Source organism: Chinchilla lanigera, unplaced genomic scaffold (genome assembly GCF_000276665.1).
Source record: "Chinchilla lanigera isolate Chin_1 unplaced genomic scaffold, ChiLan1.0 scaffold00015, whole genome shotgun sequence".
Lineage (NCBI taxonomy): Eukaryota > Metazoa > Chordata > Mammalia > Rodentia > Chinchillidae > Chinchilla > Chinchilla lanigera.
The window spans coordinates 8,300,877-8,315,609 of NW_004955416.1; the positions used below are offsets into that span (position 1 = coordinate 8,300,877).

At 56.2% G+C, this 14,733-nt stretch overlaps 2 protein-coding genes across 2 annotated transcripts in view; one reads left to right on the forward strand and one right to left on the reverse strand.

Annotated features, from left to right (window-relative positions):
- The window catches only part of Itpka (inositol-trisphosphate 3-kinase A), a gene marked incomplete in the record, with an annotated part of 10,167 nt that extends 818 nt beyond the window's left edge, over window positions 1-9,349 (forward strand). Inside the window, 7 exon segments of the mRNA XM_013512602.1 lie at window positions 1-184; window positions 7,388-7,484; window positions 7,575-7,791; window positions 7,872-8,076; window positions 8,275-8,376; window positions 8,622-8,693; window positions 8,786-9,349. Of these exon segments, the coding sequence (XP_013368056.1) occupies window positions 1-184; window positions 7,388-7,484; window positions 7,575-7,791; window positions 7,872-8,076; window positions 8,275-8,376; window positions 8,622-8,693; window positions 8,786-8,989 (1,081 nt within the window).
- Window positions 9,350-9,427: 78 nt separating this feature from the next.
- Ltk (leukocyte receptor tyrosine kinase) overlaps window positions 9,428-14,733 on the reverse strand; it is a 9,160-nt gene continuing 3,854 nt past the window's right edge. Inside the window, exons 5-17 of the mRNA XM_013512414.1 lie at window positions 13,621-13,719; window positions 13,060-13,212; window positions 12,575-12,670; window positions 12,139-12,328; window positions 11,591-11,681; window positions 11,388-11,452; window positions 11,108-11,237; window positions 10,912-11,009; window positions 10,678-10,770; window positions 10,477-10,578; window positions 10,220-10,354; window positions 10,060-10,150; window positions 9,428-9,959 (exon numbers count right to left, since the gene is read on the reverse strand). Coding sequence (XP_013367868.1) covers window positions 9,711-9,959; window positions 10,060-10,150; window positions 10,220-10,354; window positions 10,477-10,578; window positions 10,678-10,770; window positions 10,912-11,009; window positions 11,108-11,237; window positions 11,388-11,452; window positions 11,591-11,681; window positions 12,139-12,328; window positions 12,575-12,670; window positions 13,060-13,212; window positions 13,621-13,719 — 1,592 coding nt within the window. The 3' untranslated portion in view covers window positions 9,428-9,710. The remainder of the gene's footprint in view (window positions 9,960-10,059; window positions 10,151-10,219; window positions 10,355-10,476; window positions 10,579-10,677; window positions 10,771-10,911; window positions 11,010-11,107; window positions 11,238-11,387; window positions 11,453-11,590; window positions 11,682-12,138; window positions 12,329-12,574; window positions 12,671-13,059; window positions 13,213-13,620; window positions 13,720-14,733) is intronic.

Below are 14,733 nucleotides of genomic sequence, written 5' to 3' on the forward strand. Positions count from 1 at the left end.
GGAGGGGCGCTGGCTCCCGGCCGCGGGCGCGCACCTGCAGCAGCCGCGCCGCCTCTCCACCTCGTCGCTGTCCTCCACCGGCTCCTCGTCGCTGCTCGAGGACTCTGAAGACGATCTGCTGAGTGACAACGAGAGCCGAAGCCGCGGCAACGTGCAGCTGGAAGCCAGCGAGGACGCGGGTCAGGTACTGACCGGGCGGCCGCGGGTCGCGCTCAGGGGACGCCGCTGGGGACTCGGGTCCCGCCCCGGCCGCCTCCGCCGTGGGTCCGAGTCCCACTGTGGGAGGGACCTGCAGGTAGCACGAAGTCGCCGGCCAGACCTCTCGCCTTGGCAGTGGTCACCGGGGGCTGTGAGGTGGGACTGGGGGTTCGGAGGGGTTCAGCGAGACCCGTGAACCTCGGAGAGTCGGGCGCACGAGGCTTCCTCCCCGCCCCCTCTTGGCGCCGCGGCCCCACCCCCGCCGTTGCCACGGTTTCCCGCTCCTGAGTGGGAGTGGAGCCGCTGCCGTCTGCTGCGGTGCCCGCGCGAGGCGTGGACTCAGGAGGGAGGGGCGCGAGCTGCGAGGGAGCGGGGCGCAGCCCACTTGGGGCGCCGGGCCTCCCCGGATGCTTCTTGTGAACGTGGCCCCGGGGAAAGGTAAACTGAGACTGAAAGGGGCCGGGATCAGCATGCTAATCGCTGCCTCGAGGAGCCTGGGTATTCGGGGCCAAGTTTGACCTAGGATAACACAGGTCAGAGCGCGCTGAAGTCATTGCCAGCGCGCGCCCCTCAAGGGTGTGCACCTTTGAGACAGTTTTGTAGTACCCCATGCTTTTCTTTCTGGTATTAGGAGTTGGAGCCGGGCATTCCCAGCCCCCTGCCCCTTTTATTTTTTATTTTGAGATAGGGTCTAGCTAAGTTGCCCACCCTAGGCTCAAACTTGAGATCTTCCTGCCTCAGCCTGCCAGAGTGCTGAGATTACAGGCGTGCACCACCACACCAGGCTAACCGAGGCATATTAACTGCCTGCGGTCAGCGCGGAGTTGCTTAGACCCAGGTTACGCAAATGTCTCTAGAGCGGGAGTCCCTGGTCGCCAAGGGCCTCCAGTGTCTCTAGGCTTGCTCAGAAGGCCAGGCTGGCGACAGGGTTATAGCCGCAGACGCGTTCCAGGCCTGGACACAGCGAGGGGCAGGTGCTGCGGCGCAGCCTGGGCCTTCCAGACCCCGACCCCGCTGTGTGGTCGCCTTAAAGCAGGTGCGGGAGATCGTGTACCACAGTTTCGTGACTCTGGGAGCCACCGAGACTTCCAGTACCCGGAGGGCAGCGGGCTTGTGACACCCACGCTCGCCGAGCAGGACACCACCCACCTGTCCGCACCACACCAGGTGCAAGTGCAGGGCTCAGTCCCGAGCCTGCCGCGTCCCTCTCTGCCTCTGTACGGGAGCCAGTGCCAAGGTTCCCAGGGCAGTGGCAGGAGGAGCCTGGAAAGGACTCCTCCTACCCTCCTCCTCGGCCGCGCCCTCGCTCACATCTCTGACACCTGAGAGGCGGGCGCAGGCGCGAGGGCAACCCGCGGGGGAACAGAGGGAGAGTGGGTACCCGCGGAGCGCGCGCGCGGTGGGGGGCACCTAGACTCGGGGACCAGCTGCCGCTGTGCCCTGGGGTCTTCAGTGGCCTATCCCACCCTGATGGACCTCGGCGTCCCAGGCGCCCCAGGAGTTGGGGCAGGTGGCAGCTGAGTGCCCTTCCAGCCCCGGGGCCGCATCTTGCAGGCCTTCCCATCCCCCAGTTTGCTCCGGGGCCTCCCCGAAGGCAAACAGGCACCGTGGCGCAGATAAGCCCGGGGCTGTTGACAGAGGCTGCCTGAGTCCGCGTGGAAGGGCCTCGAACGGACTTTGCGCTTCGCCTGGGCAGTCCAGCGGCGCAGCGCCGGCCTGGGGTGCCTTTAGGGCTTCCCCAGGCAGGAAACGAGCACTTCCGGCTTGGAAGGATGCACTCAGCGCCCAACCGGCCAGCGCCTCACGCCGCAGGCTCTGCATGCTTCTGCTGGGCTCCTACCCGCTATCCCCTTCCCTCCCCCAGGAACCAGCCTCAGCAGGGCAGGTGGACTGGGCAGCCTCGCTCCCTCCAACAGCCTTTCCTCTGGTGGAGGGAAAAGTAGAAACAGGGAAACCCGACAATCCCAGAAAAGGACTGGAGGGCTCCCCCCAGGGCAGCCGTGGGCCTCAAACAATGGTTGGGGCGGCTCTAGCAGAAGAAAGGGTGTTTAGCTCTTGTGCTTCTGTCTTTCTTCTTTCCGTGCTCCAGGCTAGGGAAGGAGACCTGGATGCCCGCCCCTCCTGTACTCAGAACCCCCACACCTCACTTTCCACTAATTATAGAGCAGAATTTAGGTTAACAGACTCCCTTTTTAAAAAGCAAATGCCTATGGGAAAGTGAAGTCGTGGGTCACTTATACCTTGGTGCAGTTCGTTTTATAAATTTAAACTGATTGCTCTCCCCACCACCACCACCACCACGGGGAGTGCTAGTTTGATAGGACAACTGGAGCATGGGGAGGGTGCTGGGATGGCTGAGTGGCTGGAGGCAGGATGAGTATGGAAGACAACAAATGACCTGTTCTGGCCGGAGGCAAGCTGAGAGTCCCAGATAGTGCTCTCTGCTCAGCCCGGGGCATACCAGCGGGTCTCACACAGTCAGCTCCAAGCTGATCAGGTAGCACCTCCATGGAGGGAAAGGCTTGGTCAAAGAATGAAGCTTCAGCCTCCTCGGCACTAGAATTCTCTCTGTAATATCAAAAATCTGCTTTCTGATGCCCATATAATAACTCTCACTTGCTCAAAGATAGGTTCTTCCCTGCTGTTCATGAACCAAAATCCCCACCCACTCACCAATGATTCCCCAAGAGGCTCTTTGGCTACATTCACTGGTGAAGGCATTGTGTTCCCCGGGAGGTGGGGGGGAGGAGGTAACTCACTGAGGTGGAAGGTGATAGCCAGGTGAGTTCCATCACATCTGGCCTGACTTTTTCCATCTTGACATTTTTTTTTCTTTTTTTTTAGACAGGGTCTTGCTATGCAGTTCAGGCTGACCTTGAGCTCACTATGTAGCTCAGGCTGGTCTTGAACTTGCAATGATCCTCCTGCCTCAGCCTCCCGAGGGCTGGGATTACAGGTGCGCCACCATGCCCAGCTGACATTTACTGGCAAGGGGATCCTGTCATAAGAAAGTTCAGGAAATTGGGTATGGTGGTGCATGTCTGTAATCCCAGCACTCTGGGAGGCTGAGGCAGGAGGATTTTAAATTCAAGCCCAGCTTGGGCACCGTAGTGACTTATTGAGACCCTGTGTCAAAATAAAAAATAAAAAGGGAGGGCTAGAGTTTAATCCATAGGACCAAAAAGCAAGCTCAGAAGGTAGCTGGAGGGACACAACTGAGGTGCTGGGTACAGAGCCCTTTGTTACCTACACCTCTTGACTCACATGGGACACAAGCCGGGTCGGGGGGTAGATGACCCTGTTTCCCCTCTCCTTGGGAGCAGGGTGTTGCTGTTGAGTGTAGCAAATCACCTCAGCCCCTCCAGCCAGGCCTGCTTTCTCTTTAGTACCCTCACTGCTTCCACGTGACCCCAAGAAGAAGGAAGTTTGGCTCAGTTACCTTGCTCTGCTATTCCAAAGCTGCTTCCCCTTCTGCTAGGGTGACTATGGAACTCACTGTACCCCATCACTAATCCTGGTCCCCCGGTCCCCGCATTCTGCTAGCGGCCCCCACACTGCCTGGGGCTCTTCCATGAAACCCATTTCCACAGCTAGGAGGCCAGCGCCGTGTTTCTGCGGAACTCAGAACCAAGCAGCATCCTCCAGCCACAGATCACTTTGTACAAAGCTTTTGCATTTGGGTCTTGTTTGACCCTACGGGTGGCGGCATGGACCGTAGAAGGTGCTGGAGCTGCTGGATCATTCGGAGGGCACAAGGCTAGTAGGAGCTTCAGCTGGCGACTGGGAATCTGGGCAAGGGCTGAGCGGATGCTAAGGCCTCTGAGGCTTGATTGCCTTCTGTAAAATCACTGTGTGCTTGCCTGTGCCTGGGCGCCCTCACCACGGCCCTAAAGTGGGAGGAGAGAGAAGAGCTCTAGGATGGCGCTGATGATGCGTGGTACACAAATTACCTTCCTGGAATTTTACTTGGCGATTTGGAGGTGGGGAGTTTTATAATAAAACTTGAATTTATTATGCATCAGAATGCAAACCTTGTGTGTATTTAAAGATTTTAAAAGGGAGTTTTGAAAGAGATGTCATGCTTCTAGTGGGCTGCTTCTGGCTACACCCCCAGATCCCGGGGTTGCACACGTGACCACGCCCCAGTGCACGTGTGGGGACGTAGGTAGGAACACACGAGCAGCGCTGTCTGAGGCAAGACGAGAAGGTGCTTGGTGGCAGCGTGCAAAGGCAGTGAATGGTGGCTCGGTAGGGCGCCCAGTGGGTCCCATGAGGAAGGACACCCACACACATGACGCTGTTTGCTCGGGCTCACTCAGCTATGGTGACAAAGCCAGGGCTGACACCCCTGCCACTCTCCACCCAGTGGTTTGCTTCCAGCTCCCCACAGAAAGGCCTTGTCTGTCCCCCTCCTCTGGCCACCTCCTAAGCCCTCCCCCTCCTGCCTGGAGTCCCTCGTTGCTGGTTCCTGGGCTCAGTCTTGTAGGGACGCGGGCAAAACACCTCTGAGAGGCGAGCACTCCTCAGAGGCGGCAGCAGAGAGACAGCAGCCAACCCGGGCACCTCAGGGAGACACGGATCAGAGTTGGGGTGGGAAGTGAGACGGTGGGGTGTAAGATGTTTTCAGGGTCAGTTGGAGGCCAGAGTAATGGTCACGAGGTAAATGGGACCCCCCCCAAAATCTCCATTCCCTATAGTGGTGACTAACAGGCCAGGGCCTCAGCTTTGCATCCCATTTTCAGGGCTCAGCTTTCTGTATCCAGATCAGAATGAAGGGTGACTTGGGCGTTGCCAACTAGCGAGGCACATATGGAACCCAGGGACAGCTCGAGGGTCTTGGGAAGCTGTGTCCATGAGTCACCCCTCTCCTTGCTGAAACGGTAACCACGGCACCGACAGTTTAAGGGGAGAGAGGTTTGCTCTGTTCAGGTCTCAGTCCACGGTTGCCTGGTGCCAAGGTGAAGACGTCATGATGGAAGGGTGTGGCAGAACAGAGCCGCTCAGTCCAGCGCAGCGGAGGGGAAGCAGGGGGAGAAGAGAGGATGGGGAAGAGGGATGAGAGACCCAAGTCACGCCTCATGATCCACCCGGACACAGGCTGAAGTGTGTTCCACCTTCCCCAGGGTAGAACCCAAAGGCAATCCAAGGAGACACTCACTTTAACCACCCAGAGCCTCAGGGTAGCCTTCCCACTAAGCTACACCCTGCAGCCTTTCCCTGTATTTTTATTTTGAAACATGGTCTCACGAAGTCACTAAAGTTGTCTAACTGAGCTTGAATTTGAACTGGAGATTCTCCTGCATCAGTCTCCCAGAGTGCTGGGATTACAGGCCTCAAGACCTTTTTGGGGCACATTCTGCTAGGCTGGCCCCCCTACCCTGAGCCTAGGAAGGGGCTGATTCCGTGTTTCCTTGAACAAGAGGAGCTGAGGTCCCAGGTCAGTGGTAGCAAACCTTTCAGAGACTGAGTGCCTAAACTGCAACCCCGAACCCACTTACTGATTGCAGAGTGGCAACACTGCAGTTAAACCTGAATGCTCAGCTCTGGGGTGGCTTGGCCCGTGTGCTGACAGAAAGAGCTGTGTGTGCCCGCTGTGGCATGCATGCTATAGGTTCGCCACCTCTGTCCTAGGTGAAGGAATCAGCGATCTAGGTTTGTCTGGCATCTGCTTCATGCTAAGGAATGGGATTGGGGAGCTGAGTGTCAGTCACACTGAAGCCTCATTTACTATCACCACAGAAAGTATAGTAATTCCCACATTTTATATATGTATAAGATTCATTTATAGTGTCTCACTATGAAATTCATGCTGGCCTTGAACTCTGAATTTCAAGGGGGCCTCAAACTCGTGATGATTCTCTTGCCTCAGCCTCCAAATGATGATGGGATTATAGGCGTGTGCCACCGTGCCTGGCCCTTCCCTGTTTTATAGATGAAGAAACTGATACTGAGGCTTTGTATGCAAATTTTTGCCCCTAACTCAGACCTACCTAGAATTTCCTGGCAGTAGATTTGAAAATCTCTATTAAAGGTCACCATCAACTGGGTGTGGTGGCACATGTAATCCCCCCTGGGGAAGCTGGAGCAGGAGGATCTCAATTTCAGGCCAGCCTGGCTTACATAGCAAGTTCAAGGCCAGCTGGATTGTACAGTGAGATTCTATCTCAGAAAACAAAACAAACAAAGTGGTGAGACACACCTGTAATTCCAGCACTCTGGGAGCCTGAGATAGGAGGATCAAAAATTCTGACTCAGCCTGGATTTAGTGAGTTTTAAAATATAAAAGGCTGCTGGGTGTGGTGGCACATGCCTATAATCCCAGCAGTTGGAGGCTGAGGCAGGAGGATCTCTGTGAGTTCAAGACCAGCCTGGGCTACAAAGTGAACTCAAGGCCAGCCTGAACTGTATAGCAAGACCCTGTCTCAAAAACACAAAAAAATAAAAAAAATTAAAGCTAAGAAGCTGGCCTTGGTGGCACACATCTGTCATCCCAGTGCTTAGGAGGCTGAGGCAGAAAGATTGCTTTGAGTTTGAGGCCAGCCTGGGATATATAGCAAGATCCCATCTCAAAAAACCAAATGAGGGGCGGCAGGGATATAGCTCAGCAGCACAAGCGCCTGCCTGGCAAGTGCAAGGTCCTGAGTTCAATTCGCAGTACCAAAAACAACAACAACAACAACAAAAAAAAAACAAAAAAACCAAAAAAAAACAAACCAAACAAATGAGGGGCTGGGGATCTAGCTCAGCAGCACAAGTGCTTGCCTGGCAAATGCCTGCCTGGAAAGTGCAAGGTCCTAAGTTCGATTCTCAGCACCAAAAAAATGAATGAACAAATGGGAATTTAGTTCAGTGTGAAGGTCCTAGTTTAACTCTCTATAGTGTGCGCGTGTGTGTGACCATTAGATAATTCTGGTGCTCACAAAACTCCCCAATAAAACAGGCAAGGTGGTTTCTCAGCGGTGGAGCTGGTGGGAACCTGGGCCTTCCCAAAGTAAACCCAGGGCTCGGTTACCCTGTTCCCACAGCTAGAGTCCCTTGCCCTATCTCAGTGTGTGCCAACCTTAATCTTTCCCCAGTGCTTGAGGGGCAAGCGGAGCATGAGGCTCTGACCGCTGCTTCCTGTGGGTCCGGGCGGGGAGCACCTGCACCCCTGAGACGTTACCTGCACACTGGGACCCATTGCTTTCAGAAAAGCCACTGGCAGAAGATCCGCACCATGGTGAACCTGCCGGTCATGAGCCCCTTCCGGAAGCGCTACTCTTGGGTACAGCTGGCGGGGCACACGGGTGAGCAGGGGTGCCATGGGCAGGCGTGGGTGGGCACGGCCAGGCGCGGGAGGGCCGAGGGGGGCGGCCTTGCTCACGGTGGCCTCACAGGGAACTTCAAGGCGGCGGGCACAAGTGGGCTGATCCTGAAGCGCAGCTCGGAACCGGAGCGTTATTGCCTGGGCCAGCTGATGGGGGACGCGCTGCGTGGCTGCGTGCCCACCTTCCACGGCGTGGTGGAGCGCGACGGTGAGAGCTACCTGCAGCTGCAGGACCTGCTGGATGGCTTCGATGGGCCCTGCGTGCTGGACTGCAAGATGGGCGTCAGGTGCGTGAGCCCCCGGGGGTACCCCGGTGAGCGGTGGGTGGGGTCCCTGCGCACCCTCATGCCCCGCCTACGCTCCACAGAACTTACCTGGAAGAGGAGCTGACCAAGGCCCGGGAGCGCCCCAAACTGCGCAAGGACATGTACAAGAAGATGCTGGCAGTGGACCCCGCGGCACCCACGGAGGAGGAGCATGCGCAGCGGGCTGTCACCAAGCCACGCTACATGCAGTGGCGGGAGGGCATCAGCTCCAGCACCACGCTTGGCTTCCGCATCGAGGGCATCAAGGTGGGCCTGGTCCCTTCGCCCTGCCCTGCCCGGGTCCTTGCTCTACCCTGGCCAGTCCACAGTCCCTCCCTTCTGCACCCGCATCTCCTTGTCCTCAAAAGCTAACATCCTTCGGAGAGCAGGGAGGTACCGCTGCCCTGGCCAGATCCTCTTCCTCAGGCGGATCACGCCCTCACACTCCCTGCCTGCCTCTTTCAGAAAGCTGACGGCTCCTGCAGTACTGACTTCAAGACCACGAGAAGCCGGGAGCAGGTGACCGGAGTCTTTGAGGAGTTTGTGCAAGGAGATATGGAAGTGCTGGTGAGAGCCTGGTCCTAGAACCCTGAGGTGCTGAAGCCCTTGATCCCAAGGGTGCCTCCTGCTCATCTGTTCTAGTACCTCCCCCAGCATTTATCTCGCTGTGTTAAAATTGTTTCGTGGCCCTTCCCTCTGGGCCCTTCGGAGGCCTGTCTCTTCCTCACAACCGAATTTACCAGCTGAGAATGCATGGTGGCTACAGGGTCTCCTTTAGCACGCAGGTAATCTGCCCGCTCTACCCTATCTAGAAAAGGTATCTGAACCGCCTGCAGCAGATCCGGGATACCCTGGAGGTCTCCGAGTTTTTTAGGAAGCACGAGGTAAGAAGCCTGGGTGGGCTCAGGTGCTGGGGGTGTGGCCTGTGAGGGATTCCTCAGAAAGGGGCTGTGGCCTGACTGTGTGGGGCTCGCAGGTGATCGGCAGCTCGCTCCTCTTTGTGCATGATCATTGCCATCGCGCTGGCGTGTGGCTCATCGATTTTGGCAAGACCACGCCCCTTCCAGACGGCCAGATTCTGGACCACCGGCGGCCCTGGGAGGAGGGCAACCGAGAGGACGGCTATCTGCTAGGGCTGGACAATCTCATTGGCATCCTAGCAAGTCTCGCGGAGAGATGAGGCCGGGCGCTGTTGCCACTCGGGCCTGCCAGTCAGAGAGACGTGGACCTGTGGCTGTGACCCCACAGTGCATGCCAGCAAGACCAAACCCCGCTGGGCGGGCAGTTACTCAGTCCTGCAGGGCCAGGTGCCAACCACTAAGGGGTGTGTTGCCAGCACAGGGAGTTGGCCTCACGCAAGCCCCACACTCCCAGAGCTGGGTGACACTAATGTAACGGAGGGGAGAACAGTGGGCTTCTGCCTCAGCTCTGCACCCTTCCAGAGGGACCAGATAAAGAATTTCATTTCACAAGTCTGGATCTATTGGACAGGCTTCCCACACTACAATGACTCCCCAATAAAAAAAACTCAAAGACCCAGCTTCTCTGACTCAGGTCTCATTCCCTCCCACTCTGGTCCCTTCTATAGTTCTGGACTCCTTCATGTCCACTCAGATCATGGCAGATGTGAAAAGAGCTTTTATTAGAAACATCTGCAGGGTTCGGAGCTGCCCGGATGAAAATGCCTTGTGAGAAAGGGGAATCCGGGACCCCTGGGGCTGTTTCCAGCAAGGAAAGTCCAGTGTATCCGGACAACCCTGAGACAGGCCCAGGCATGCCTCAAGGCTGCAGGGGACAGAGGCTACTGGAATAACAAGCTTTGTGGAAAGCCAGGAAGCAATGCAGGAGGAGCCTTTGCTAAGGTCAATGCCAAGCGCTCACCTTCAGGGCCCTCTGGGGGTCTAGGAACCATAGGTGGGATTCCAAAGGTTCTGAGGTTGAAGACCTCTGGGTTTGAGGGGCTTGAGGCCAGAGGACAGCCAGCGGCCAAGATGGCTTCCTGCCAAGCTTTTCTGGATTTTTGGACTCTGGCTCTGGGGTTGTGGGAACATGGGACCCTCCAAAGACCTATTCCCCAGCCCAGAAGCCCCTTCCTCCTCCAGAGCGGGCCCCAGAGTCATCGACAGGGGTGAATTCAGCACATCAGGGTCCTGTGGTGGGAAGATGGGGAGCAAGGGGCCTTTTGGTTATTTTATGGCTTCCAGATCTGCAAGGAAGGGACTGAGGGGCTAAGTAAGGGGCTGGGCACACCTGAGTGCAATACTGGAGGTGCTGCAAGATGCTGGCGAAGTTGGGGCGGAGCTCAGGTCGATGCTGCCAGCACTGGGTCATGATGCGGTACCTGTGAGGGACAGGAGTTTGAGCCCCATGGTCTCCAGGAACCTCCCTCCTGGGCAACCTGGAAACTCACACAGGCCTGGGGCAGCCCTGAGGAGGGTCCATCCGGCTCCCTGCAACAACGAAGTCCAGCACCTCTAGGTTGGTGCGCCCAGGATAGGGCATGTACCCCAGTGAGAAGATCTCCCAGAGCAGTACCCCAAAAGACCTGCATCACAGGTGGAGGACAACAAGTGAAGCTCATCAATCATGTTCGACCTTCCCTGCCCTCAGATGAGGCAGGATGGGCCTCTGGGCAGGGAAGGGGGCAAGGGGAGGGAGTGTTATCACCAGGAGTCTGTCTTGGATGTGAAGATGCCCTCCAGAAGGGCTTCGGGGGGCATCCACTTCACTGGAAGGAAGGCCGGGCCAGCCCTGCGGTAGTAACTGTCCCTGTGGGAGGGAGGAGGAAAACAACCAGCTGTTCAAATACCGTCAAAGTGCTGGTGAACTCCTGGAAGCCCAGCTTTCCCACCTCCCCAAGTTCCACACCGGTAGATATTTCTGGCCATCCCAAAGTCCCCAATCTTGGCCACTCGGCCAGGCCCAGTGCAGCTCAGCAGGCAGTTCCGGGCAGCAATGTCCCTGCAGAATAGGGCAAAAAAGCACCACTGTCAGAACTCAGCTCTGGCCCTTCCTGCTGTACTTCCCTAAAAGTTGGGTGCAAGGGTTGTTCTTTGGGCAATGAGTTGGGCTGGGGGTCCCTGAGCCAGGAATGCTCCAGACCTGTGAATGAAGTGATTCTCCTCCAGGTAGTGGCACCCCTGGGCTATGTCCTGGGCCAGCTGCAGGAGATCCTGCATGGCCAGAGGTGATGGTTTGCCCTGGGTCAGACAGAGGGTGCGGAAGTCCATGTTGGTCTTGGGACACATGGACAAGATCTCTGATTTAGAGGGGCCTAGGGCCTGGGAAAAGGGCTCACCAAATGAGGCCGGCTCTCCATCAGGAAAGTCTTCATGTCCCCTCCAGACATCAGCTCTAGAAGAATGAGGCGAGGCACAGCCTGGAAGCTGAGCCCCACGCAGCGCACGATGTTCTGGTGGCTGAGCTTGCTGGTGGGTAGGGGCACATCAGGAGATAAGCAGGTTCTGGGCACCACACACTGCAGAGTACCTCTCCGTCCCAGGGAAAAGCCATTCCTGTGGGTAGGCCTGGGGCTCTTCCTGCCCCGGGCCAGCCCCTGCCCACCCAGTCGGGCGCACCTGATGATGTGCACCTCCATGAGGAAGTCTAGCTCCTCCCGAGGAGAGCAGAGTTTCCGCAGAGCCTGGGGAGGAAGAGTGCAGCAATCCTGAGTCCCACTGGACACTGGGGAGGACAGTTAACCCTTACTCGAAGGTCCATTCATCATCTCTCCGTGGTGCCCTGCTGCCTACCCCCAGCAAGAAGTTCCACCCCATCTCACCTTGACAGCCACCCTCAGGGGGCTGGGTTCCCCAGGAAGGCCAGTTACCAGTCCCTGGTACACCTCCCCAAAGGCACCACGGCCCAGCGCACTGCAGGAAGACAGGTTGGGAGTGGGTTAAGATTCCTCCATCTGCTTTGTCCCACTGTGGCCCAGCCGACCCTATCTGAGCTCTGCACCATGAATGTCCAGAGCATAAGACCTGAAGGTGAGTTGAGCACTGGCTCACAAAGCCAAGGCAAAAGGAGGGTGCAGCTGGGTGAGGGTTTGGGATGGGGTCACCCCTTACTTTGTTGCAGGTACTTTTGCAGTTGCAGGGGAGGTGGCTCTGGGGCTCCAGAAAGAGTCATATTCCAAAATCCCTACCATTCCAGAACTGGTCCAGAGGACTGACCTTGAATAAGTGACCTCCCTTTGGCACTGTCTGAGCCTCCATCTCCCTAACACAAAGGGTTTGACTTGGATGTTTGCTGGGCCCCATAGTGCAGGAGCAAGATGGGGGTGGGGATTCACAATGCTTGGGTTCTCGGAAGAGGCACAGGACTCACCTGAGCAGAGTGACATTGGCTGGGGAAACCTCAGGGAGCCCAAAAGGCCAGGACTGGGCTGGGCCAAGCCCCACCTGGCAGTAATAGGAATTGGGGGCTGTCCTGAGGGCGCAGGTTCGAAGCTTGCTCAGCTCAAGCTCAGTGTCCGGCAGCCTTGTCCCCCACAGGCCCTGCCACTTCTTCTGGCTCACTGGGAATGGGAAGAACAAACACTCGCCCTCTCCCTGTCCACCAGGCCACACTGCCTCCCGCTCCCCAGGCACCTGTCCAGATGCCTGTTCCCCAGGCCTCCCAGCTACCCCTACTCTTAGAAGCCCAGGGGAGTCTGCCAGCACTCTGTGTCCACCGCACCTCCCCCAGAACCCCCCAGAAGCCCACCACAGCTCGGTGGGAGAAGGGGAAGTCTCAAATGAGCCATGCCTGCTGATGCCCGTACCTAAGATCAGGGCCCCGCAAACCATGAGGAGGCTCAGTGTCAAGGTTGCTATCACAGCCACCATCAGAACCACAGGGCTTGGAGGCCTGGGCAGGTCTAAGGAAGAGACACACTTCCAGAGGGCGACTCCCCTCTGTCCCTCTAGTCTTAACCATCCCTGAGACTCAGCTCAGTTACACCCAGATGCCACCCCCAATTATCCTAGATAAAAAGCAACCTCTCCCTGAGAACCCCTAAACACTTGATATCTCCCATAGCAACTGCCATTTTTAGATATGTATCTATACATCTACATCTAAATAACCCGTCTCGCCTCCCACACTAGCCTGCATGCTCCTTGAAGTGTGCACCAGTGCACTTCCAACCCCTGCCCAGCACCCAACAGTGCCTGGCATGTAGCAGGCCTCTGTACCATCTTTCTCAGTACCCACGGCTCCTACCAGCCTGTGACCCAGAGTCAGAGCCCGAGGAAAGATAAGACATACCAGTGCAAGTGATGTTATCCGCAGCTAGCCTCATGCCCTCTGGGCACACACATGCAGCCAGCTGGAGCTCTGCCTGCCACTGGCAGTCTTTCAAAGGACAATGGCTGCAGTTGGGATGTCTTCGGATCTCTACTTCTCCATGGCTCTCCATGACTGTGAGTAAAACAACGCATAAGGTGGGGCGCTGGTGGATGGGAAGTAGGGACGGGTATGGGATATACATGTCTTTTCTAGCTACATGGTTAATTCTAGCCGAGGTGTTTAGGGCAAGCCACGCCAGGGACACAGGATGGTTGGAGAGTCTGGAGACTGGTGTCCAGACATCTCCCTTCTGGAACCACTGAGCCCCTAGGTATTTGAAGAGATTCCATATCAAGGGGAAACTTGACAAGCACTCCTGAATGTCCCATACCGGTATCCCAAGTCCCCTTCCCAAATCTTCCTGTGCTTCATAAGAACCAGGTAGCAGGCAGTGCAGCCCTGGTGGCTGCCATGGAAGGAGGCATGTTGCAGGCACGGGAAGGACTGGGCCAAACTGAGAGGAGGAGGTAGGGCCAGTACCTGCTAGAGGCTGCAGGTACAGCTCGCTGTTGGGGTGTACAAAGGACACCCCATCTTCCCCGTCAGCCCAGGGGATGTCCGTTGATGAGGCATCACCTCCTGGAAATTGAGTGATAGAGGGTTTGACACAAGATGGAATGGGGCTAAGGTGGGGGGCATAGCTGCCTCAGCTGGGGCGCTGGCTTATGAAGCGTGAGGAAGCTCGCCTCTTCCGGTGTGGTCTTCCCTACCCTGGCATTGCTGTACAGGTGCGCATGCTCACCAGTGGATGCTCAGGGGCCAGAGATCTGGCAGGATGAATCAGTTAGAACCTGAAGGCTGGCGCAGGCTGCCTGGGACACTCCTACCTGAACCCTCCAGGTTCAAGTCCTTGGCTAGGAAAAGGGAGAACCCAGCGCACACACATTCCATTTTTCTGAGAATGGAGATGATGTGTGTACAGTGCTTATGAACTGCACAGCCCAAACAGATGCAAAGGCTGTTTCTCTTCACATGTGGCCCCCAATTCTGGACCACTTTAGGATCCCCTGCAAGACTGATAAAAACAGGGCTGGGGATTTAGCTCAGCGGCAAAAGCGCTTGCCTGGCAAGCGCAAGGTCGTGAGTTTGGTTCCTGGTACCGGAGAAACCCCCCCCCCAAAAAAAAGAGACTGATAAAAACAGATGGCTAGGACCCTCCTCTGGAATTTTCAATTCAGTAGACCGGAAACAGTTAAGAATTTATATTCATTTTAAAATTTTTTTTTGGTGGGTCTAAGGATGGAACCTAGGGCCTCTGCACTGAACTGTGTCTCCAATCCTTTTTAAGATTTAAAAAAAAAAAATTAAATAGAAAAAAAAATAGCTGGGTGCAGTGGCGCTTGCCTGTAATCCCAGCATTCAGAAGGCTGAGGCAGGAGGATCATTGTGAGTTTGAGACCAGCATGGGCTACAAAGTGAGCTCAAGGCTAGCCTAGACTGCATAGTGAGACCCTGTCTCAAAAAGAAAAAAAAAAAGAAAGAAAAAATTTCAAAACAAGATAATAGGAGGGTAACAATGGTTAATATATTGCATATTTTATCTTTAAATCAGTTACTCAGAGTACAAAATATCAGCATTTAATTGTCCAAGCA